The sequence below is a fragment of the Lepus europaeus genome, chromosome 21 (genome assembly GCF_033115175.1).
Source record: "Lepus europaeus isolate LE1 chromosome 21, mLepTim1.pri, whole genome shotgun sequence".
Classification (NCBI taxonomy): Eukaryota; Metazoa; Chordata; class Mammalia; order Lagomorpha; family Leporidae; genus Lepus; species Lepus europaeus.
In genome coordinates, this window is record NC_084847.1 from 53,762,091 (window position 1) to 53,787,427 (window position 25,337).

The window sequence follows — 25,337 nt, forward strand, 5'->3', positions numbered from 1 at the left end:
CTCTTGCCCACTCTCTCTAGCCTCCTCTTCTCTTATTCCCCTCTCTCCTCTCCTCTCTCCTCTTTCTCTCTTACTCTGCCTTTCCCTCTTTGCCCCTTCCCTCCGGTCTGCTGGGTTTTCCCCAATAAACCCTTTCCCTTAAAAAAAAAAAATCTCATTTCCCAAGAGAGGGTTATAGTAATTCATACTCCGGAGATTTTAGTCCCTAGAGAAGATTAAGTTGGTCCCTGAGATGAGGGCGTCTAAGCCAAGTTGTATTCCTTTTACTGTTGGACTCTTTCAAAAGAATGGTACTGAAAATTGCTCATGTTTATCATTTCATTTTAAAAAATCTCATGTTTAGAGAGAGGATGATGGTAATTCATACTCCAGAGATTTCAGCCCCTCAGGAAGATGAAGTTGTTCCTGAGTCAAGGGCATCTAAGCGAGGCCAGCCAGATCCTGCACCATCTGAGAAGAAACTGAGTAGGCCGTGTTTAAGCAAAAGAAAGAAGGAAGCCCGTGAGTATAGATAGATATATGTTGATGCCTGATGTAAGTACTTAGTCCAGGAAATTAGGGGAATGGGATGGTAGGTATACTGAGAGTTTTAAATTCAACACTTGAAACTACTAGGCTATGATTCTTATTTCTTCTTTATCCTCTATTGTCTACAAACATTCTCTTGTTTATATCCCCATCCCACAACATTCTGTTTTATATTCACAGAAGATGAGCAAGTGGAGAGAGTCCAAGGTGGACATGAGCACAGACAGACAGACCAACCAAAGAAAATGATTAAAGACCTTTCTCAGATCAGGGGCAAGCAAAAAGAAGATAAAAGTGGTTTTGGTGAGTTTAGCCGTAGTTTGGAAAACCTACTTGAGCTGAAAATTGTGATGAAAGAGAGAGGCAAGGGTTAAAATATTAGAAACTACACAACGACTATACTTGATGTCTCATAACTGCTTGTTAGAGGATATGCTATGGTCTGAGGAAGAGACAAATATTTTGATGTTCAGTTATCTATTCATAAAATCCATAGTTGTCTGGTGCCTACTAAGTATGAGGCATTTTAGATGGTACCCAGGAACAAAACTAAAATATGAGAAAGAAGAAAAATTAGCATGTGTTATCACAGATGCCAGGGGAGGGGAGAATAAGAAAGGACTGCTTAGCTATGCCAAATGCTGCGGTAGTGGGTTAAACTTTGAAAATGCTCAAGGATATCACAATTAGGAAGCCCTTAGGGTCTTGGTTGCAGCTACTGTTTTGATCAGCAAGGGTGAATGGTAGGTCATAGTTGATTGTTTGGAGAGTAAACACTTTTTCAGTTAGTTTGTGAAAAGCAAGATGCATAAAAGAGAATATAGAATTGAGGGAAGGGCTTTTACTTTTTTAATTAAAGATTTAATTTTTATTTGAAAGGCAGAGAGAGAGGGAGAGAGAGACAGATCTTCTTTCCTCTTGTTCACTCCCAAATGCCTGCAGCAGCCAGGACTGGACCAAGCTGAAGCCAGGAGACAAATTCCATCTGGGTCTCCCATGTAGGCTATCATCCACTGCTTCCCAGGTACAGTAGCAGGAAGCTAGACTGGAAGCATGGAGTAACTGGGACTTGAACCAGCACTCTGAATTGAGGAGCAAGTGTCCCAAGTTGTGGCTTAACCCACTGCACCACAACACCCATCTGGGATTTTTCTTTTAGAACTTTGTTTTTAAAAGAGAGAGCCTTGGGGCAGGCATAATGACAAATGGTTAAGCCACTGCTTGGGATGCTGTGTCCCACATTGGATCATTGGATTGCTGGTTGAATCCCAGGGAATGCCGATTTGAATCCCAGCTGGTCTGCTTTTTTTAAATTTTTTTTAAACGCAGTTCCAAAATGCCTTGTGGCTTTCAGTTCTTTTTTTTTTTTTTAAGATTTGTTCATTTATTTGAAAGTTAGAGTTACATTGAGAGAGACGGAGAGGCAGAAAGAGACAGAGATGTCTTCTATCTGCTCTCTCACTCCTCATTTGGCTGCAACGGCCAGAGCTGTGCCGATCTGAAGCCAGGAGCCAGGAGCTTCTTCCAGGTGTCCCATGAGGATGCAGGGGCCCAAGGACTTGGGCCATCTTCCATTGCTTTCCCAGGCCATAGCAGAGAGTTTGATTGGAAGTAGAGCAGCTGAGACTCCAACTAGCACCCATATGGGATGCCAGCACTGCAGGTGGCGGCTTCACCTGCTATGTCGCAGCACCGCCCCCTCCCTTTTAAGATTTATTTATTTATTTGAAAGACTTACACACAGAGAACTAGAGGCAGAGAGAGAGGGGGGTCTTCCATCTGCTGTTTCACTCCCCAGTTGGCCACAATGGACAGAGCTGCACCAATCTGAAGCCAAGAGCTTCTTCCAAGTCTCCCATGCAGGTGCAGGGGCCCAAGAACTTGGGCCATCCTCCACTGCTTTCCCAGGCTATAGCAGAGAACTGGATCAAAGTGGAGCAGCTGGGACTCGAACTGACACCCATATGGGATGCTGGCACTGCAGGTAGTGGCCCTTGCTCTGCTTCTGATTCAGCTTCATATTAATGCATCCTGGGAAACAGCAGATGATGGCCCAGGGGTTTGGAACCCTGTCACCTACATGTGAGACCCAGGTGGAGTTTTGAGTTCCTGCATTTGGCCTGACTTAGGCCTGGCTCTTGAAAGTATTTGGGGAGTGTACCAACAGATGGGGCACCCATAGCTCTCCCCTCCCTCCCCTCCCTCCCTCCCCTCCCTCTCCCTCTTCTTCCTTCTTTCTCCCCTTCCCTTTTTCCCTGCCCTTCTGCTTCCCCTCCTTCCTTCCCCTCTGTTGTTCTGTCTTTCATGTAGATGAAAATAATAGATATTTTCAAAAAATTGGAAATAGAGCTCTGTATATATTTATTTACTCAGGGAAAATTATTTCTGAAAGGGAGAAATTATAAAAGATTGGGAGATTTAGAAGATTTATTCACCAAAAAGAAGGACATTGATATTGGATGGAGAGAGGTTAAGGATATGTATGGATTTATTTATTTATTTATTTGAGAGATTTCTTATCTATTGGTTCACTCCCCAAATGCCCACAAAGGCCAGGGCTGGGCTAGGGCTAGAGCTAGAGCCAGAGGCTGGAAATGCAGTTCAGGTCTCCCATGTGGATGGCAGGAACCCAATTACTTGAGCCATCACTGCTGTCTCCCAGCACCTGCATTGGAGGAAGCTGGAGTTAGGAGCCAGCGTCTGGCAATGAACCCAAGAACTCTGATATGGAACGTAGGTGTCTTAATCATTAGGTGAAGCACTTGCTCCTTTATTTTTTCAGCAACAGTTATTAGTTCCTTTATTATGTGCCAAGCATTATACTAGGTGCTAGAAATACAATGGTAAAGAAAATAGGTAACCTTTCCTTCATAGAATTTATAGTTTCAGTGTGTTAGATAAGGAATATATGAAATAACCAAGATGACTTTGGGATATTTTATGGTATGAAATAAAGTAGATCATACAAGTACATTAGTGTGTTCAATACTAATAGAAAATAATCTTGGAGAAAACAGGCTTGCACAAAACCAAAAATAATATGAAAAATCAGAACTAGAAGTATGAGGAATAGTGAAAAGATGAGCTAGTGTCGTGTGTGTGTGTGTGTGTGTATGTGTTTGTAGTTATTTAAGAGGCAGAGAGAGAAGCTTCACATCCTCTAGTCTACTCCTTGAATCCCTGGGGACCAAGAACTCAATCTAAATCTCTTACATGGGTGACAGGGACCTAACTACTTGAGTTACCACCTGCTACCTCCCAAGGCACTCTGATGCGAGATGTGGGCATTCCAAGTAACATCTTAACTGCTGTACCAAATGCCAGCCCTATATAGTTTTTTTTTTTTTTTTTAAATTTTTGACAGGCAGAGTGGACAGTGAGAGAGAGAGACAAAGAGAAAGGTCTTCCTTTTGCCGTTGGTTCACCCTCCAATGGCCACCGCGGTAGCGTGCTGTGGCCGGCGCACCGCGCTGATCCGATGGCAGGAGCCAGGTGCTTCTCCTGGTCTCCCATGGGGTGCAGGGCCCAAGGACTTGGGCCATCCTCCACTGCACTCCCTGGCCACAGCAGAGAGCTGGCCTGGAAGAGGGGCAACCGGGACAAGATTGGTGCCCCGACCGGGACTAGAACCCAGTGTGCCGGCGCTGCAAGGCGGAGGATTAGCCTAGTGAGCCGCGACGCCGGCCCAGCCCTATATAGTTTTGATTGTAGAATGAATAGTATGGTTTGCACATACTTGGAAGAAAATTATCTTATGCAAATAAGATAGTCCATGTCTTTGAACCATTCCTCTTGTTGTAATGATATGGTAACAAAAACTGGAAGTATAAGTCTTAATTTGTACAGTCAGATGGTCTGAAGCTCAGATCACCCTAAGGGAGATTCTGAGTAGAATCAAGAACTAAGTGTTTTTTTCTTTGGCTTTATGTGACTATATGATCTCATATGTGTCTGTTGAAAACTTTTGGGATACTGCAGACCCCATTGATTCGATTTCCAGTTTTATCGAATTGGTGTCATTCGATTGTTGTTGCTATATCTCCCATATTTCTCAGCCATCCTCCACTGCACTCCCGGGCCACAGCAGAGAGCTGGCCTGGAAGAGGGGCAACCGGGACAGAATCCGGCGCCCTGACCAAGACTAGAACCCGGTGTGCCGGCGCCGCAAGGTGGAGGATTAGCCTATTGAGCCAAGGCGCCGGCCCTCAGCATTCTTAAAAAGACTGGATTTTGGATAGGCAGATAAGGGTTTGCTCGCTAGGTGGTGCTTGTGAGTTCAATTGTGATTGTAGTGAATTTTTCTGTTTCCTGCTACAAATGAATCATTCTTCCTGTTTCTTACAGTTGCTAAGAGATCCTCCTGGAGTAGAAGTATAAAGAGGAATATCCAATGGATACAGTTTGCATTAAATACCTTTAAGGAAAAGAACAGAGTCTAATGAGAGGAAATTGTAGATTTCCTAAGTAAGATTGTGTCAGTCAGGGAATGCATCTCTAAGGAAATGATATTATCCAAATGAAAAGTAGGGAAAGAAGTTTAGGTGGGTAAAGTTCAGTATATTCCCAGTACTAAAAGAAAGCTGGTGTGAATGGAATTCAAAAAGCAAGGGGAGGCAAGATCGGGAAGTGGCTCTGGATAAATGGAAGTGCAGTGGGAAGCCACCCTGAAATCCATGAAAGCCAGGTGGGTTTTAGCTAGGCAGTGACATTCTCTAATGTTTAAAGGCACCCTTTGATGGTTAATTGGAGAATGGAGGATGGGGAGAAGAGCAGACCAGTTAAGATGTTAATACTAGGATTAGGTATCTTGGTGCCTTGGATTAGGATTATGAAAGGGGAGAGAGACAAGTAGAATTTTTTTTTCTTTTAGATTTATTTATTTACTTGAAAGGTGGAGCTACAGAGAGAGAGAAAGTCTTCAATCTGCTGGTTCACTCCCTAAATGGCTACAATGGCTGGAGCTAGGCCGATCTGAAGCCAGGAACTTCTGGGTCTCCCTTGTGGGTGCAGGAGCCCAAGGACTTGGGCCATCTTCTACTGCCTTCCCAGAGTATAGCAGAGAGCTATATTGGAAGTGGAGCTGCTAGGACTCAAACTGGAGCCTGTGTAGGTTGTCATCCCTCTGGGCGGCAGCTTTACCCATTATACCACAGCACCAGCCCCGTAGAAGGTTATAAGATATATATTGGAGATAAAAGTGTCAGAACTTGGTAATGAATTAGATATTGGGTGGGGGGAGGTGAGTACAGGGAGGAGAGAATGTCAAAGATGGTTGACATCAGGCTTGAGCAGTTACATGAAAGGAGGTGGGAAAGTGTGGGAGAACTAATCTGTGGGATGAGATCAAGCATTAGGTTTCAGGCTTTTGTGTGACATCCAATTAGAGATGTCAAAAAGCTGTATGCCATCAGGGCTGGACTGAACATGGATTTCAGAGCTGTGGGAGTGGCTGAGCTTGCCTCAGGAGAAAGTGTGGTGTGAGGCTTTGGAGCCTCAGTATTTAGAGATTAGGTGGAATACCCAGCAAAGGAATCTGAGGCAGGTGCTACCAGGAAGATGAGACTGGGGGGCAGGAAAATGAGGCGTTACAGAACCTAGGAAACTGGTATTTCCAGATTAAGTAGTTGATTCGAATGTTCTTAATGTGTCTGTGACATCGTCTTCATTATTATAGGCCACATGTGTGAACATCCAGCAGTTTTCCAGAGCACAGTGTCTTCTCCTGTGAGTTACTTGAAAGGAAACTTAAAAAAGCCGCATGATTCTATTGTTGGAAATTTCATCCTAAGCCATAAATATCCATTTCCATATCATTAGGGTGATTTTTCCCAACTCATTTTCTTAAAATTACTCTACTTTCACAACCAGCCATTGATTTTACTGATCTGTATGAACTTTATTTTTCCTCTTTAAGATTTATTTATGTATTTGGAAGGCAGCACATGAGAGAAGAGAGGAGAGAGAATTTTTCATCTTCTGGTTCACTCCCTAAATGGCCATAGCAACCAGGGCTGGGCAAGGTGAAAGCCAGGAGCCCAAAACTCCATCCTGGTCTCCCATGTGGGTGGCAGGGGCCCGAGTACTTAGGCCATCATCCCTTGCTTTCCCAGGCACACTACCAGGGAGCTGGGTCAGAAGTGGAGTAGCTGGGACTTGAACTAGCACTCCAGCATGAGATGCCAGCATCACAAGCAGCAGCTTAACCTGCTGTGCCCACAATATTGGCCTCTTCTGATTTTTCTTTTCTTCCTCCTTAAGATTGATTTGTATTGATTGTATTTATATTGTCATTGATCTGTATGAGCTTATAGTCTCTAGTCCTTTTTCCACTCTTTTTTTCTAAAAGTCTTACTAGGCCACCTCTATAATCAGCCAACACTGTCACTGGCAAATGTTCTTTCAGACTGATAGAGCATTGCCAACCAGTAGTTTGTTCTTCAGGATAAAGTAATTTAGAAACTGGCCCATGATATGTGATATTTTGAAAGGACCTGCATGTAAGTCACCTTTTTCTTCTGAGGGAAGATTTCAGTGGGTTGAGGACTTTCTTTATTGGAGGGAGATTTAATGTAAAATTTGACAGTGGGAGGGTGAAATACTAGAAAAACATTGGTTGATGTTAGTTGTGGTAACTGTGATATTGTGATACTTATGTGCCTGGCTCTCTAACAAGTGTCAACTGCATGAGTGTAAGCACTGGCAGGGAAGAGTGAATTAATTCCAGGTTTGGGTGGGCAGAAGGACAGAGGGAAAGGGAGTTGAAGGTGTCTACAGATGAGCCTAAGAAAATGTCACAGAAGTGAAGCTGAGTATGCAAGGTGAAGAAGGCGAGGGTAGGAGGCGAACTGGAGAACCAGATAAAGTGGACGTTAGCAGTAAGTGAGGTGGGAGAATGGGGCTTTTTTTTTTTTTTTAATCAGAGTGGAGGTTTGGATGAGAGGCTCACAGGGTGCACATTTCCTGCAAATGACTGGGTAGGGCATGCGCAAGTGGGTGTGGGTTGCTGGGTAGCCTGAAGGAAAAGGTTAAGGTTCTGTAGAAAGGAGGTGCTTTGTGAGGTATTCCTATGGAGGCAGTGGTCATCTGGAATAAAGGCAGGGTATGCAAAGGAGAAGACTGAACCAGATGCTAACATCTTTACAAGGGAGATGAGAAGGTGGTCAAGGCTCATGGCATGGACCTTAAGGGAGGAAGAATTTTTGTAGGAGGAGGGGAGTAGAGGAATCAGGAAGTAAGAATGATGCTGGCCCCGCTTTCTGTCCTGAGACTCATTGAGGAGGGGTTCAAGAAAAGAGCTCAAAAGCTGTGGTGTTTGTAGGTTTGTGGAATCTGTTAGGGGTAGTGTTCTTGGTGGGTCTCGAGGCTTCAAAAGGAAGGGAGAGGTTCAGTGAGGAGTCTGAGGATACATGGACATTTGTTCAAGTCTGGAAGTTCAGAGAGCATAGTGGACGAGTTTGAGAGGGTGTGTAGGAAATGGGGTCAGCTTAGGAGAGGTGAAGGTACAGAGTAGGGTTGGGAGTTTAGAAGGAAGTGAATTTGAGGAAGGCTTATTCTTCGAGCAGGTCTCAAAGTGAATTATTGATGGACAAACCGTAGACCTAGATCTGTGTCTTTTGGAGGAGGATAATCCCACTGGTCGCAGCTTGGTGATTTGCTCATCAGGATATGGATTAAGAACTCTAGATGCACACAAGAGATGCTTTAAAGAACTTTTCAGTAGTGTGTGCCAGCAGAGGACGAGACCCTATCTGAAAACCTGCCAGGCAACCTTTTTGTTTGAGAGCTGCAAATAGCAGAAACACTCCCTTTTGCCCAGTATAGGATAAAGATGGAGATGTGAGACTTGAGTTTTTTTTTTTTTTAAGATTTACTTATTTATTTGAAAGTCAGTTATACAGAGAGAGGAAGAGGCAAAGAGAGAGAGAGAGAGAGAGAGAAGTCTTCTGTCCAATGGTTCACTCCCCAGATGGCTGCAATGGCTGGAGCTGCACCAATCAGGAGCCAGGAGCCAGGAGCTTCCTCCAGGTCTCCCATGGGGGTGCAGGGGCCCAAGGACTTGGGCTCTCTACTGCTTTCCCAGGCCATAGCAGAGAGCTGGACTGGAAGAGGAGCAGCCGGGACCAGAACTGGCGCCCATATGGGATGCCAGCACTTCAGGCCAGGGCATTAACCCACTGCACCACAGCACCGGCCCCGAGACTTGAGTTTTAAGCTCAGCACTGTCACCAAGTTAAACTGATTTTCAGCATTAGTTAATTTCTCTGAGCCTTTGTTTTCCTTGTAAATTAGGGGTTACATTAGTTTCTATGGAGATGTGATTCTGGGTCGTGGGAAATTTTTATTGATTATGATTGGATTCAAGAAGGAAAAGTATATGTATAAGTCTCTTATTTCAGTCTTAACATTTTATTGGCTGGCGCCGCGGCTCACTAGGCTAATCCTCCGCCTTGTGGCACCGGCACACTGGGTTCTAGTCCCGGTCGGGGCGCCAGAATCTGTCCAGTTGCCCCTCTTCCAGGCCAGCTCTCTGCTGTGGCCCAGGAGTGCAGTGGAGGATGGCCCAAGTCCTTGGGCCCTGTACCCCATGGGAGACCAGGAGAAGCACCTGGCTCCTGCCTTCGGATCAGCGCGGTGTGCCGGCCGCAGCGCACCGGCCGCGGCGGCCATTGGAGGGTGAACCAACGGCAAAGGAAGACCTTTCTCTCTGTCTCTCTCTCACTATCCACTCTGTCAAAAAAAAATTTATTTATTTGAGAGTAAAAAAGGGAGGCGAAGGGGGAGGTGGGGGGAGAGGAGAGAGCCCATCTACTGGTTCACTTCCCCAAATACCTGCCATGGTTGGGACTGGGCCGAAGCCAGGAACTGGGAACTCAGTCCAGGTCTCTGTGGGTGTCAGGAACCCAGTTACTTGAGCCATCACTGCTGTCTCCTAGGGTTTGCATTAGCAGGAAGCTGGAATCGGGAACCAGGGATAATTCAGGCATTCTGACCTGGGATGCAGGCATCTTAACCTGTGTCTGCACTGCTGAGCTGACTGCCTGCCTCTTATCTCAGTTTTTTTTTCCCCTGATATAGGTCAATATCTAGTTTGGGTCCAGTGTTCCTCCTCAAACTGTGAGAAATGGAGGCGGCTGCATGGGAATATCGACCCGTCAGTTCTTCCAGATAATTGGTCCTGTGATCAGAATACAGGTAGAAAGGGTGGAAATGTTTTTGTCATGTTTTCTTGTTCCTCCCTGTTCTTTCCCTGCACATACCCTTTAGATTAACCATGATGTAAGTGCAGTCAGCACTCTAGGGGTTCTTGTAAGTCACTGGGAGAGAGGAAGGATCTTGCTGCCATGTGGTAATGACTTGGGGCAGAGAGGGCTGGAGGAGGACAGCTGCAGTTCTGTTGTGAAGAGGGGCCTGGAATCTAAAGGGCTGTGCTGAGCACGTCCATTTTCTGCAGCTTGGCTCTGATCTGTTCAGTCTTGATTAGAATATTGGGGTTGGGTTGGTGGATAGGGAGGGATTAGGCTATGTGGGGGAAAGGCAGGTGCAAGAGATCCTGTAAATCTAGGATTCTAGTATGTTTAAAACTGCTTGTAAGAGATAGTGATGATCTGCTGCATCCTGATTACTTAACAGGAGAGAGAACAGTTCAGAGAAACTCCTTTCATGCTGTTCCTGGATGGAAGCAGAGTCAGGTGCTGTGCGATGTTGGCAGGAGTTTGGGATCTCTTTCTGTGGACCATTTTCAGGATGCTGTCTTCCTCCTGGCTGCAGTTGCATCCCCCATTGGTCTTGATTCTTCCATTCTCCTTCCCCAGGCACCCCTTTGGCCCTATACCAGTTCCTTCTTCCCTACATCCTCATCTGGATTTTCACCTTATGAGCCTCTTCCCACCCTTTCATTCCTTCTCTCTCTGGCAGACTCGAAGTATAATAGCTGTGATATTCCTGAGGAGACCTGGACGGGGTGTGAGAGTGAAGTGGCCTATGCCACCTACATTCCAGGATCCATCATCTGGGCTAAGCAGTATGGTTACCCCTGGTAGGGCACCGTGATGACATAGAGTATCCTTGGTAGAGAGAGGGAGGGAAGGAAATGGAAAGCTTTTGTGATGTAAATAGTACTTGCCTTACAAATAGAAAGGGTTGCTGGGGGCTGAGGGTGGGCATAGGTGGAGATAAAGTACCAAGCTTAGAGGCTTTGCAGAAGCATCTTTGCCAGAGGATTCCTGGTGGAGATGGTATCTTCTTGGAAAAACAGATCTGACATGCTACCCTGAGTGAGTAGGAAGAGGAGGGTAGATTTAAAGTGTCAAAAACAATTTGTTATGTATTTATTTGAAAGGCAGAACAACAGAGAGAGGTAGAGACAGATGGAAACACACACACATGCACATACACAGATCTTCAATCAGCTGGTTCATTTCCCAAATGGCTGCAACAGTGAGGTCTGGGCTAGGCTAAAGCAAAGAGTGGGTGTCAGGAGCCCAAGTACTTGAGCCATCATCTGCCTTCCCAGGCACATTAACAGAGGGCTGGATCAGAAGCAGGGCAGCTGGGACTGTGAACTGATGCTCTGGATATAAGATGTAGGCATCACAAGTGATGGCCTATGCTGTTGTGCTGTGATGCCAGCATCCCCCCTCCCTTTTTCTTCTCTAAACCCAGGAAGCCATATTTAGGTCCAAAATGGCTTTAGTTTGAGGAATTCCCACAGATCAGGACTTTAAAAAATATTTATTTGAAATGTAGTCATACACACAAACTCTCACCTATGTATGCACACATACACAGAGATCTTTCATCTGTTGGTTCACTCCCCAGATTTATTTTTTTAAAGATTATTTTATTTGAAAGTCAGGGTTACACAGAGAGGAGAGGCAGAGAGAGAGAGAGGCAGAGAGAGAGAGAGGCAGAGAGAGAGAGAGAGAGAGAGAGAGAGAGAGAGAGAGGCAGAGAGGCAGAGAGAGAGAGAGAGAGAGAGAGAGAGAGAGAGAGAGAGAGAGAGATCTTCCATCCGCTGGTTCAATCTCCAGTTGGCCGCAACAGCCGGAGCTGCGCTGATCCAGAGCCAGGAGCTTCCTCCAGGTCTCCCATGTGGGTTCCGGGGTCCAAGGACTTGGGCCATCTTCTACTGTTTTCCCAGGCCATAGCAGAGAGCTGGACAGGAAGTGGAGCAGCTGGGTCTCAAACTGGCGCCCACATGGATGCCGGTGCTTCAGGCCAGGGCGCTGCCCCCCCAGATTTCTTTAACAGCCAGGTCTGGACCAGACTGAAACCAGGAGCCCAGACCTCAATCCAAGTTTCTCATGTGGGTGCATTATTTGAAATATCACTTGCTGCCTACCAAGGTTCACATAGTAGGAAGCTGGAATCTGAGGTGGAGCCAGGACTCAAATCAAGGCAATCATATGGGGTGCGGGTGTCCCAAAGGGTATCTTTTTTTTTTTTTGACAGGCAGAGTGGACAGAGAGACAGAGAGAAAGGTCTTCCTTTTGCCGTTGGTTCACCCTCCAATGGCCGCCGCGGCCGGTGCGCTGCGGCCGGTGCACCACGCTGATCCAAAGGCAGGAGCCAGGTGCTTCTCCTGGTCTCCCATGGGGTGCAGGGCCCAAGCACTTGGGCCATCCTCCACTGCACTCCCTGGCCACAGCAGAGAGCTGGCCTGGAAGAGGGGCAACCGGGATAGAATCTGGTGCCCCGACTGGGACTAGAACCCGGTGTGCCAGCGCCACTAGGCGGAGGATTAGCCTGTTGAGCCACGGTGCCGGCCCCAAAGGGTATCTTAACAGCTGTGCCAAACACCCACTTCTAAGACATTTTTTCCATTGAGATGAGACAGACATGCAAAGTAAAGAAAATGAGGAGGGGTCAATAGTTTCTTCCTTTGGAGATATTCCTCATTAGAAGATTTTGTTCCCAGGGTTGTGGGAGAGCCCAGAAGGATAACAACTTTATTAAAAGGTTTTTGGTTTGTTCTTTGGTAGTGACCACTGGAGGGTACTGACAGGCAGGGGATGGGAATCTGTCTTTTGGATCCTTTGCTTGCCAAATGTATTGCCATTTTCTCTCCATGATGAAACTGTACTCTATCTAGCCCCCTTTCTTCAACTCACTATACCTATCTGTCTTCTCCAGGTGGCCAGGCATGATAGAATCTGATCCTGACCTGGGGGAATATTTTCTTTTTGCCTCTCAACTTGACTCCCTGCCGGTAAGTGTCCTGGTGTAGGCTAAAGTAATGAGCAGACCCATCCTAATAGAATTAGAAACAGATGCAGCCAGTGGACACGTGTGGAAGCAGATACTTACATAGGAGAACAAACACAGAGATAAGTGCTCACACATAGAAGGAAGCTGGCTTACATATCATTAAATATCCATTGCAAGGGCATTTTTTTCCCTTCCAATATTTATTGATTTGAAAGGCAGGATTACAGAGAGGCAGAGGCAGAGAGAGTTAGAGAAGTCTTCCATTTGTTGGTTCACTCCCCAGATGGCTACAAGGCCAGGTCTGGGCCAGACCGAATCCAGGAGCCTCATCTGGGTCTACCATGTGGGTGCAGGGCCCCAGAACTGGGCCGTCCTCTTTTTCCGAGCTGGATCAGCAGTGGAGTAGCCAGAACTTGAACCAGTGACCATATGGGAAGCCGGTGCTACAGGCAGTGTCTTAACCTGCCTCTACAACACTGGTCCCATTTTGTTTTTGTTTTTGTTTTTAAATATTTATTTATTTGAAATAGTTGAGAGGGAGAAAAAGAGACATCTTTGATCAGCTGGTTTATCTCAAATGGCTGTGATGACTCTGGGCTAGGCTGAAGCCAGGAACCTGAAACTGATCTGGGACTCCCACAGCGGTGGCAGGGACCCAAATACTTGGGCCATCTTCTGCTTTCCCAGGTGTATTAAGGGAGCTGGATCAGAAGTGGGGCAGCCAGAACTAGAACCGGTGCTCATATGGGATAGCAGTGTAAGTCAGGTTTCAGGGAGCGTATGAGGCCTAGTACTTTCTCTGTGAATCCTCTGTTTGCCCCTAACCTTCTCTGGTGAGAGGACAGGAGCCTTGACAGGACCATCTTTTATTTCAGTCTAAATACCACGTGACATTTTTTGGAGAAACAGTTTCTCGTGCTTGGATCCCTGTCAACATGCTAAAGAACTTCCAGGAGCTGTCCCTGGAGCTAGCAGGAGTGGTGAGCAAACCCGGAGGGTCTGTTGTGACTCAGAACTGGGAAGTGAAAGCTGCCCTTTATTTAACCTGATTTTCTCCCAGAGGAAAGCGTGCGGTTAAAAAGTCCCATGTCTAACCAGGTGTGCCAAGGACAATGTTATGTGTAAGGGACTCTTTTTTTTTTTTTTTTTTTTTGACAGGCAGAGTGGACAGTGAGAGAGAGAGAGAAAGGTCTTCCTTTTGCCGTTGGTTCACCCTCCAATGGCCGCCGCGGCCGGTGCGCTGCAGCTGGCGCACCACGCTGATCTGAAGCCAGGAGCCAGGTGCTTCTCCTGGTCTCCCATGGGGTGCAGGGCCCAAGCACTTGGGCCATCCTCCACTGCACTCCCTGGCCACAGCAGAGAGCTGGCCTGGAAGAGGGGCAACCGGGACAGGATCGGTGCCCCCACCGGGACTAGAACCCGGTGTGCCGGCGCCGTAAGGCGGAGGATTAGCCTAGTGAGCCGCGGCGCCGGCGGGACTCTTTTTCTTTCAGGCTTATGGTGGTATAATGATTCTGTTCAGTGTCCTTCTGTGCGTGTGAGTAGAGGGCCTCCCTGAAGACTGAGGCTTTTAGAGTTGAGCCAGAGCAAGAGTGGCAGACGTGAGGACCCAGCTTAACTGCAGGTTTCTGTTTCAGCGCTGTGGACATTTTGGGCCAGGTGGTCCTTTGTTGTTGGGAGCTGCCCTGCATAATAGTTAGCAGCATTCCTGAGCTCTGCTCACATCCAGCCAGTAACACCTCACACCCCTACCCCGTCCCCTGCCCCAGTTGTGACCCAAAAAAAGTTGTCTTCAGATATTTCCAGGTGTTTGCTGGGGGAGAATCTCTCCTAGATGAAGACCACTGGATTGGTTAACTCGTATTTCTTTCCTGTAGTCACTTTGGGTTCTACCAGCTTTAAAATTAGCAGAGGCCCAACAGCTCAGGGTCAAGGAAATCAAGCAGTGAGTATTAAATCAAGAATCTGGATCCAAAGAAATGTGAGAGGGGCATTTGGTCTCGCAGTTAAGGTGCCCATGTCCCACACTGGAGTGCCTGGTGGCTTCTGCTCCTGATTCTAGCTTCCTGCCAATGCAGGCCCTGGGAGACAGTGGTGGTGGCTCTTGTAGGGTTCTTGCCACCCACATGGGAGGAAACTTAGATTGAGCTCCTGGCTTAAGACCCATGTAAAGGCAATTGTGGGCATTTGGGGACTGAATCAAGAAATGGGATTTCTGTTTCTGTCTCTTAAAAAAAAAAAAAAAAAAAAAAAACTTGTGAAAGTTTAAAAATGGAGTCACCTGAACTTCAGTCTTCTCAAATTTCCATGGGACTCGCTTTGAAGGCACCAGAAGGTTGGTTGAAATATTTCTAGGTTGGTGTGATGCTTACTGGGGATGGGATGGGGGGAATGGAGGACTGTGACTGGGCTCAAAATATTAAGGAAAGCAGTATTAGATTAATACAGCAACTGGAACTAATTAAAGATAATATCTGTGGGTAGCAATATGTTGGGGTTACTTCGCTAATATTTACTACTAACTATTATTATTTAGTGTTTATGTTTATTTGAAAAAAGAGTAATGGGAGGGAGAAAGAGAGATCTGCCATCTACTGGTTTACTCCCCAAATAGCTGCAACCCTGGAGTTGGGAGTTCCCACATGGGTGGCAGGGAGCAGCTGGGACTCTTAAACACGTGCTTTAACATGAGATGCTGTTGTTGCAGGAGGCAGCTTAGTTCATGGCACCGTAACATAGTTCCTACTATTAAAAAAAATTTTTTTTAAAGACTATTTCAAGGGCAGAGTTACAGAGAAGAAAGATCTCTGTTCATTCCCCAAATGGCCACAGTGGCTGGAGCTGAGCTGGTCTGAAACCAGGAACCAAGAGCTTCTCTGGGTCTCCCACATGGGTGCAGGGACCCAAGGACTTTGGCCATCCTCTGCTGGTTTCCCAAGTGCATTGGTAGGAAGCTGGATTGGAAGTGGAGCAGCCAGGACTTTAACTGGCACCCTTATAGGACTGGGACTTTAACCTACTGTGCCACAACACTGGCCCCTTGGCCATTGCACTTCTGATCCAACTCCCTGTTAATGGCCTGGGAAAGCAGTGGGAGATGACCCAAGTGCCTGGGCCACTGGACCCATATGGGAGACCTGAAAGAGGCTCCTGGCTTTGGACTGGCCCAACTGGAGCTGTTGTGGCCAACTGGGGAGTGAACCAGCAAATGGAAGACCTCTCTGTCTCTCCTTCGCTCTGTAACTCTGCCCTTCAAATAAATAAATTTTTTTTTTTAAAGGCAGAGCATAGAGTGAGAGCAAGAGACAGAGATCTTCCATTTGCTGGTTTACTCTGGGTGAAGCTGAAGCCAGGAACCAGGAGCTCCATCCTGATATCACACATGGGTGGCAAGGGCCCAGACATTTGGGCCATCTCCTGCTGTCCTTTTCAGGTGCATTAGCAAGAAGCTGGATCAGAAGTGGAGTAGCTGGGACTCAAACTGATACTCTGATATGGATACCATTGTCAGAAGCGTCAGTTAATCCTCTGCACCACAACACTGGCCCCTTATTACTAATTCTTAACCTTTAAGTCAGTATTTATAGTTGACACTAATCTTCCATTTCAGAAAAAGTGCAGGAACAAGGACTGCAGCCAGAAACTGGAGGCAGCTCTAATGATGGCTCAACAGGCAGAACAGATCGGCATTCAGGTGGGAAAGTGTTGAGACCACATTCTTGCTCCTCTTAGGTCTCAGGCACAGAACGATCAGCGCTGCAGGAAACCAGCGTCCTTCACATTATGTGGTTATCTTAGAATGACTCTTCTCAGACCAGATTACCTTGATTCCTCTCTCCACCTGTGGTCTAGTGAGATCCTGTCTTGTCTAGACAGACACAGTTTGTGGTAGGGAGCATCCCATCTCCCTGTTTAACCTCCAGTATCAGGTATATTTGCCCTAACCTTTCTTTCATGGAGTCATTTTTTTTTTTTAAGATTTTATTTATTTACTTGAGAGGCAGAGTTACAGAGTGAGAGAGACAGACCTCCCATCCACTGATTCACTTCCCAAATGGTTGCAATGGCCAGAGCTGAGCAGATCTGGAAGCCAGGAGCCTCTTCAGGGTCACCCAAGCAGGTGCAGGAGCCCAAATACTTGGACCATTTTCCACTGCTTTCCCATGCCAAAAGCAGAGAGCTGGATTGGAAGAAGAGCATCAGGGACACTCATATGGGATGCTGGCATCGCAGGCAAAGGCCTAGCTTACTACCCCACAGTGCTGGCCCTACAAAGTCAGTTTTTTAAAAAATTTATTTGACAGAGTTATAGACAGAGAGAGACAGAAAGGACTTCCTTCCATTGGTTCACTCCCCAAAAGGCCGCCATGGCTGGCGCTGTGCTGATCCGAAGCCAGGAGCCAGGTACTTCCTCCAGGTCTCCCAAGCCGGTGCAGGGCCCAAGCACTTGGGCCATCCTCCACCGCCCTCCCGGGCCACAGCAGAGAGCTGGACTGGAAGAGGAGCAGCCGAGACTAGAACCCAGTGCCCATATGGGATGCTGGCACCGCAGGTGGAGGATTAACCAAGTGAGCCACAGCGCCAGCCTATAAAGTCAGTTTTTTACTCTCAAATTCTGGTGGTGGCATGGAGAATAACAAACAGTGAATTTCTTCTTCCCAATTATTTGTTGAATTATAAACTGGAAAAAGAGCAGAGTTACAACATATCCATAAAAATGCAATAAACCTAATGTGATATTTCAAGTGAAACTAGTATGGGAAATGAATACAAATTTCTTCGTAACTAAAATTTAGAAGACAGAGCCCTTTGGGTAGCAGATGATGCTCTTTATTTCTTGTTTCCCTCAGGAGCGGGTTAACTTGTTTGGTTTCCAGAGCCGATACAATGGATCTGACAGCAGTGGGGAAGGGAAAGGTAGGAGATGCAAGGGATGTGGACTAGAGTGGGCAGCAGGGCTCTTGCAGACGGGCAGCATCCCCACTTTCCTTGGTTCTGTATTCCATGTTGTCAGCCTCATTCTGGATTCCAAAATAGTAGGCTCTTATGAATGTCATTGACCCAGGATTCAGAATGGATGACAGATGGCTAGAGGGAGGAATGGAGGAAGAGGGGAGGGGAGGGAGGGTTGTGTGTGAATAGTCATGGACTTTGGAAAGAACCGTGGTAATCTGCGGTCACATTTTGTGGAGATACCACTTGGACATTGAAGGCAGATTTAGAAGACACATTCTCTGAAATCAGCTCCATTAACTTAACAATTTTATTGGATAAATATTTTAGTCTTTTTTTCCCGTTTTCTGTTGCAGACTTAAGGCCCTCTGAGTCTAACAGCCCAGAGTCCTGCTTGGAGAAAGATGGGGAGGAGGAGTCGGAGATAGAGGAGGAGTCAGAGTCAGAGAAAAAGGTAAGATTAGCCTTAAATATTGGCTTAGGTAGCGCTGGGAGTTTTCCTCTGGCCAATACTGCGAGGATCTGGTTAGCATGGACTTCCATTTGCTAAGGAAACATCTTGTCTCTGCTTCAGGATAGCCCGCGCTATCTGGTGTCACCTCCTAGGAGTCTCTAGGGAAACAGGCTCCCTTCTCTGCTTATTTCTCACATCTGTAGAAGCTTCTTTTTTGATAATAATCTCAGTGTCTATGATGTTTCTTTGGTTCTTCCTAGAACAATTTCAGAAAATAGTCAGTTGCTTCTCTACTCCTTTTTCCCTATGTGGACACTTAGGATAAACATTCACTTGTTTTGTTAGTATCTCTTTCCAGGTATATTAAAATACATAAATACACATACAAACACATAAATATCTATATAAACTTTTTTCCTATTTTTTTTTGACAGGCAGAGTTAGACAGTGAGAGAGAGAGAGAGAGAAAGGTCTTCCTTTTCCATTGGTTCACTCTCCAAGTGGCCACTACGGCTGGCGCGTTGTGGATCCGAAGCCAGGAGCCAGGTGCTTCCTCCTGGTCTCCCATGCGGCTGCAGGGCCCAAGAACCTGGGCCATCCTCCACTGTACTCCTGGGCCACAGCAGAGAGCTGGACTGGAAAAGGAGCAACCGGGACAGAATCCAGCGCCCCAACCAGGACTAGAACCCGGGGTGCCGGCGCTGCAGGCAGAGGATTAGCCTAGTGAGCCATGACACTGGCCCCTATATAAACTTTTTTAATTCAGCAATTTTTATCTTGCTTGTGTTCTTTTTTTGCCTTTGCTTATGCATAAAGCCTTGCATTGACTAAGGCCAAAAGAATGGGGAAGTGGCTACACACTTTTATCTGTGTTGTCATAGATTTAAACTGTATCAGGTTCACAGAATCTAATTTGACTCCTCAAAGGCCACTCATGATTCTGAAGCATCCCTCTCTTAAAAATGATTATGTGACTTAATTTATCCTTTTCTAATTTTCTCTCCCATCCTCAGGACCCAACTTTGCCCAGTCCCAAGCAAGCCAAAATACGAACAAAAAATCCCAAGTCAAAGGGTAAGCAAGCCAGATGGAAGTGGAACACGTCTCACAGTTAAGATGGGGCTGAGGTAGACAGCTTCAGGGGTCTGCAGGTAGCTACACCTTACTGACTGTCTCAGCTCCAAGACCTGAGGAAACAGGAAAGACTGACTGATAGTGTCAGAGGAGGAATTGTGACTACCTCACTTGTGTGCACTGAATTCTAACATCTTAGAAAAGATGGAAGGGTTAAAATTCTTAGCCCAGAAGGATGACTTCCTGGAGAAGGAAGGCTTTGGGGAGAACCAGAAAGAAAAGGAGAAAATCCAGGGGACGGGAGAGAGGGAGAGGTGGAGAGGGAGAGGAAGAAGAGAGAGAAGAGAAAGAGAATGGGAAACTAGACGCACAGAGAGAACTCACTAGATTGAGAATGAGTAGAAGATGTGGGGCAGGCTAAGATGAAGTGGAGAGCCCATCCGCCCTTGAGTTAGAAGTTAATGAATTTCTTTCATGGTTGGTTAGTGGAGTTTGTTGCAGGCATGACCAATGGACGAGGTGGGACCCTGCCAAAGAAGACAATGAAGAGCTCTCTAGACAGTGAATCTACAGCTCCTTCTACACCCATAATGCGAGGGGAAGAAGACCAAAGGAATTCAGATCCTGATCAGCCAGGTCAGACTTCAGGCCCATGAAACTGAGAATGAGGTCCTTGTCTGCCTCTCCCCTCCCTCGATAATTTCTTAACAGTTCTACAGTTTTTAATTATTTTAAAGAAAGAGTAGAAATTAAGGCCGGCGCCGTGGCTCAACAGGCTAATCCTCCGCCTAGTGGCGCCGGCACACCGGGTTCTAGTCCCGGTCGGGGCGCCGGATTCTGTCCCGGTTGCCCCTCTTCCAGGCCAGCTCTCTGCTATGGGCCAGGAGTGCAGTGGAGGATGGCCCAAGTGCTTGGGCCCTGCACCCCATGGGAGACCAGGAGAAGCACCTGGCTCCTGCCTTCGGATCAGCGCGGTGCGCTGGCAGCAGCACGCCTGCCACGTTGGCCATTGGAGGGTGAACCAGTGGCAAAGGAAGCCCTTTCTCTCTCTCTCTCTCTCTCTCACTCTGTCCACTCTGCCTGTCAAAAAAAAAAAAAGAGTAGAAATTAGAATGAAGGCCGGCGCCGTGGCTTAACAGGCTAATCCTCCGCCTGCGATGCTGGCACCCTGGGTTCTAGTCCTGGTTGGGGCGCTGGATTCTGTCCGGGTTGCTCCTCTTCCAGTCCAGCTCTCTGCTGTGGCCTGGGAGTGCAGTGGAGGATGGCCCAAGTGCTTGGGCCCTGCACCCCATGGGAGACCAGGAGAAGCACCTGGCTCCTGCCTTTGGATCAGCGTGGTGTGCCGGCCGCAGTGCGCCTACTGCGGCGGCCATTGGAGGGTGAACGAACGGCAAAAAGGAAGACCTTTCTCTCTGTCTCTCTCTCTCTCTCACTATCCACTCTGCCTGTCAAAAAAAAAAAAAAAAAAAAAGAAATTAGAATGAAAGGGCAATTCTCAGATTGTACCCAGCACACTCTATGGAAACCTAGTGGTTATTGATTTGATTTGATGTAGGGACAGAGGATGGATGGGACCAGAGAACTAATGTTCTTTTTTCCTGTTTTTTACTTTTAAAAAAAATGTTTATTTTTTAATCAACTTGAAAGGCCAAGTGTGTGTGTGTGTGTGTGTGTGTGTGGGAGAGAGAGAGAGATCAGGAGAGATATTTTAACTGCTTATGGTTTTACCCCAAATACCTGCAATAGCTGAGACAGAGCCAGGCTGAAGCCAGGAGCCCGAAAATCCATCTGGGTCTCCCACATGGGTGGTAGGAACCGAGACACCTGAGCCATCATTTGCTGCTTCCCAGGACACATTAACAGGAAGCTGGGCTGGAAGCGGAGTAGCTGGAACTAGGACAAGCACCCAAGTATGGGATGTGGGCATCCTAAGTGGCAGTTTAACTCACTCCATCACAATGCCTGCCTCGAGAGAACCAATGTCTATTGAGCTGGCTAGAGGCATACTTCTGTGCTTTTTCCTTTTTAATTATTTCAGTAGCTCTGTGACTGGATATTTGCCACTTTAAAGATAAGGAAACAGACTCAAAAGGTGTTTTTTTTTTTTTTTAATTATTTGAAATGCAGTTAAAGAGAGATAGAGAGAAAGTCTTCCATCCACTGGTTGACTCACCAAATGGCCACAGTGGCCAGAGCCAAGAGCTCCTCTGAGTCTCCCATGCTGGCGGCAAGGGCCTAAGGACTTGGGCCGTCTTCTATTGCTTTCCTGGGCCATAACAGAGAGCTGGATTAGAAGTAGAGCAGCTGAGACTTGAACTGGCACCCATATGGGATGCTGGCACTGCAGACGGTGGCATTACCATGGCTTGACAACCCACATTCTTTGTACTTTGAAAGGCAATCTTTTCAGATATTTCTTAGAAATAGGAATTTAGGAGTTTGACTTATAAAAGGTCAGTATAGACTGACCTAAAAGGACTTTCAACTTTGTCACCTTCTCATTTAGGCCCTAAGAAAAAATTTAAAGCTCCCCAAAGCAAGGCCTCAGCAACCAGTTTGGCTGAGGAAGAAGTTAGAACAGTGCCCAAGGGCCTGACCCCACAAATGCAAGGGGGGGCCTGTCCCTCGCTGGGGAAAAGACCCAGACTCCAGGAGCCAGCAGCTCGGGAGGCTGAAATTCTCCCTCCTGAAGATGAAGTCTCCAGTGACTTGGACCTGGAGCAACTCATGGAAGATAATGGGAAAGAACCAGAAGAGAGAGAGGAGCCTCAGCACAGAGACAGTGAAGAGGAGTTCATGGCCCTCTTCGAGGAGTAGCTGTGTTCTCTTGCCTCCCTGGAGCCAGGAGGAAGGTTGTTCAGTGGGGTCCTGAGACATGGACAAATGTTGAGCTGTTAACTGGCTAGAAGGTTCAAGTCATGATCATGCAGTTTGTGTGTTAATAAAGCAGGTTACTGATGCCTTGGATTTGGTTTGTGTCTAACCACAGGTGGGTTTGGCTCTTTTCTTCTCCCGTGTTCCCCATAGCACATTGTGGTTTCTGGTGTAGACTCTGCACAGTACAGGAGTCTGGGGAGGGCAGTGAGTCCTGGGAGACCCTCACAAAGGGCAGGTCCAGGTTCAGATGCTGGCTCAGCTCCAAGGCCTGTGCAGCCTTTAGCCACCTGGTTCTTCTTTCCATGCCCCAGTGAGCACAGCATCCACCTGGGCTTTCTTGTAGTGCCTCAGTATGGTGACACACGGAGCACATGTCACAGTGCTGACGGTTAGGGGGAGAGACGATTAGGGTCAGAGCCAGGGCAGGCCTTGGGTTCTGGGAAGGCTAGCAGTGTCGGGATTTGTGTGCTGTGGCCTGAGGCAGTCGCTGAAGGAAAGTTCTGGAGGAGGGGTCTTGGGTGTGGTCTGTGTATTGGAGTTTGTTTTTGGTGGGAGAGACTGAAGTTGAAGGTGGTTCATTTTCTCCTTAGATGTCTTCAGGCAAGTTCTCTGCATGTTTATTTTTGTGGGAAATGGCCAAGAAGTGAAGGGGCAGTGTCTGTTTGCCTCGGTTCCTTTGTGGCCTTTGACACCTGCTCATGTCTGAGTCATCTATTTGTGGCCTCTGTTGTTGGTGGCAGCTGTGATGCTTCCTCGTGGGTGTGTAGTTTCCTCTAAGGATGACGTCATTCGGTCCCACTCATTTGGTGTTTAAGACAGAGTACAAGGTCTCTTCTTGGGGACTGCTACAGGAAGGGTGGTGGAGAGGTGCTCTCAGCGAGGTTGGACTGGAGAATGCAAGGGAGGCATAGGTGATGCTGTCATCCTGGCAAGAGCAGAACGAGAAAGGATGAGACTGCAGAGGTGGGGCACCTTCCGTTCCCTCCACTCAACCTTTCCCAAGATTCCCTTAATCTCCTTCAAACTCCTGAGCAGCTTACCTTGAGGTCGGGTGTGGGTTCTGTAAGTCGTCCTAGAAAAGAAATAAGGAGTGTGGAGATCGTGTGGTGTGACAGCCACGGTGGAGAGATGGGCAGGGCCCTAGCACTCAAAGGGCTCAGGAAGCACCGAGCACCTTCCTGCTAGGTCGGGATCACACAGGAGGGCTGGGGTGAGGAAGGGTAATGGGGACAGTGTTGAGAGGGGCACCCGTGTGGGGAGGTGTTTGGGGAGGAAGGAAGGGCTGAGGGCAGACACTAAGGAAGGCCAGGGGTAAGGACTTACCTTTATTCCCAATATTCTCATATTTCTCCTCAGTGTGTTGTAAGTGTTCCCTGTATGGGGGTAGGAGAGCGGGACTAGGTAGTCTGGGCAGAGCAGAGGTGAGACACATACAGGGCCTGGCTGTCCTTGCAGGCATCCTGCAGCCTGGCCTGGCCTCAGGGTGAGTGCTATGGTTTGGGGCTTTCAGAAGGAGGCTGCCTGGAGGAGGAATCGAGGCAGTTTGTGGGGTGGCCTGGCAGAGGTCCCCCAGTGCTGACTGGAGGTGATATTCTGGGGAAGATGCTGGTAGTGGGGAGACACAGAAGGGAGGCAGAGGAAGGAAGGGTCAACCCCTGTTCTCTGCCTCTGTGAGCCCTGCCTCGGCGAAGATGGGGGAATGACACCAGGTTCTCTGGGCAGGGACTCAGCCTGGTTCCTGCGCGGAAAAGGGCCGGAGGAGACAGCTGGAAAGACACAGCAGGGAGAGGGGCTTCCAGCAGGGAAAATACAGTGATGGCAGGAAGGGGCAGGAGAAAAAGGAGAGGTGGAGGTGAGGAGGACGGGAGAGGTGGGGCTGGCAGAGGGCAGGGAGGCAGAGACTGCCGGTGCTTTAGAGAAAAGACAGGCTCAGAGGAACCGCAGGCAGAGCATACATGGGTCCCCTGTGGAGTGCACCGTGGGCAAAGGACAGCCTGGGCAGAGAGCAAGAAAGAAGAGGGACACGTGGAAGAGCGCTGCATCTGGGAAGAGGTTCTGAGACGGAGAGAGACAGCAGGACGGAGGCTGAGGAGGTCAACAGCCCGGCTTGTCCGAGAGAGAGGAAGACACGGACCTGGTGAGTTGGGGCCTCGAGACGGGCTGTGAATCACGTTGGGGGCTTTGTACAAGGCTGCTAGCTCCCTGTTTCTCAAACCAGGACCCACCCCACCCGCCCCTAGGAGTCCAAGCACTCACCTGGCTGGGGTTTTGACTGTGGCCGGCCGACCTGTGGGAGGACCAAGGGCGCATCAATGTCACACGTATGGCCACTCCACCTGCCTTCCCTGCAGTGTCCCGCCCTGAGACTGCTCAGAGGTGCCAGGGCAGCAGTGTAGCTGGGAGCAGCTGGTACCCAGTGGGCACTCTGAAGCCAGACCACACATGTCCTCCCTGCCCCCTCCCGGTGCCCTGCAGAAGCAGCCCCTGTGCTCTCCCTCTGCGTGGGGTTTGCACACATGCAGTTGGCTTTTCTGTCACTCAGGCTTCTGTGTCCCTCCATGATGTTCTGATGCCACCCCCCAGCTGGTCCTGTCTCCTGAAACCCATGCTGTCTCTCCAGTCCCCAGTCCCCTCCACGTCCTGCTCAGAGTCTGACGTTTCCAAGGATTTGGCCTCTGCCATGTGGGTGTCCTTTCTACCTCCATCCTCATCTCGGGGCTCTCCTCATGCACAAAGACAGCCTCTGACCACAGCACTTGCCACTCCCCCAAGTCAAACCCCTCCATTCCCACTCCTCGTCCAGGCCCTGCAACTGATTTCTTTCTTTGAATATAGGACCTGGGAATGTGAAAAATGAAACTGCCATTCTCATACTGCAACTTTTCTCTTTTAGCATTCTCCTCTCCCCTCTCTACTTCTTTCTTCCCTAAAACTTAAACAGACTTTTTTTTTGTTTTGTGATAAAAGACCCATAAGTAGAGGGCATTTGGTATAGTGCTTAAGCAGCTGCTTGGGATGTCCACCAGTAGTATCAGAGTGCATGGGTTTGAGTCCCAGCTCTTTCCATTCTAGCTTCCTGCTAGAATGCATTTCCTAGGAGGCAGCAGATAATAGCTCAAGCACTTAATGCCTGTTACCCAAGTGGAAGACCTGGATGGAATTCTGGGCTCCTGACTTACACCTGGCCCAGCCTTGGCTGTTGCAGGCACTGAGGGAGTGAAGCAGCAGATAGGCAGTCTCTCTG

At 47.9% G+C, this 25,337-nt stretch overlaps 2 protein-coding genes across 22 annotated transcripts in view; one reads left to right on the top strand and one right to left on the bottom strand.

Annotated features, from left to right (window-relative positions):
• The window catches only part of ZCWPW1 (zinc finger CW-type and PWWP domain containing 1), a 34,109-nt gene extending 11,117 nt beyond the window's left edge, over window positions 1-22,992 (top strand). For 6 of the 21 annotated variants that reach the window (XM_062180874.1, XM_062180872.1, XM_062180873.1 and 3 more), the window contains 12 exons: window positions 344-501; window positions 709-831; window positions 9,604-9,720; window positions 10,444-10,564; window positions 12,661-12,736; window positions 13,611-13,715; window positions 16,346-16,429; window positions 17,586-17,652; window positions 18,045-18,142; window positions 19,156-19,216; window positions 19,703-19,852; window positions 21,723-22,992. In XM_062180874.1, coding sequence (XP_062036858.1) covers window positions 344-501; window positions 709-831; window positions 9,604-9,720; window positions 10,444-10,564; window positions 12,661-12,736; window positions 13,611-13,715; window positions 16,346-16,429; window positions 17,586-17,652; window positions 18,045-18,142; window positions 19,156-19,216; window positions 19,703-19,852; window positions 21,723-22,033 — 1,471 coding nt within the window. In that variant the 3' untranslated portion in view covers window positions 22,034-22,992. Of the gene's footprint in view, window positions 1-343; window positions 502-708; window positions 832-9,603; window positions 9,721-10,443; window positions 10,565-12,660; window positions 12,737-13,610; window positions 13,716-16,345; window positions 16,430-17,585; window positions 17,653-18,044; window positions 18,143-19,155; window positions 19,217-19,702; window positions 19,853-21,722 lie in introns of those variants that run through there. The other 15 variants (XM_062180881.1, XM_062180885.1, XM_062180882.1 and 12 more) reach the window with 11 other exon arrangements.
• LOC133750551 (paired immunoglobulin-like type 2 receptor alpha) overlaps window positions 22,893-25,337 on the bottom strand; it is a 35,955-nt gene continuing 33,510 nt past the window's right edge. Inside the window, exons 4-7 of the mRNA XM_062180122.1 lie at window positions 24,350-24,380; window positions 23,417-23,466; window positions 23,134-23,165; window positions 22,893-23,018 (exon numbers count right to left, since the gene is read on the bottom strand). Of these exons, the coding sequence (XP_062036106.1) occupies window positions 22,893-23,018; window positions 23,134-23,165; window positions 23,417-23,466; window positions 24,350-24,380 (239 nt within the window). The remainder of the gene's footprint in view (window positions 23,019-23,133; window positions 23,166-23,416; window positions 23,467-24,349; window positions 24,381-25,337) is intronic.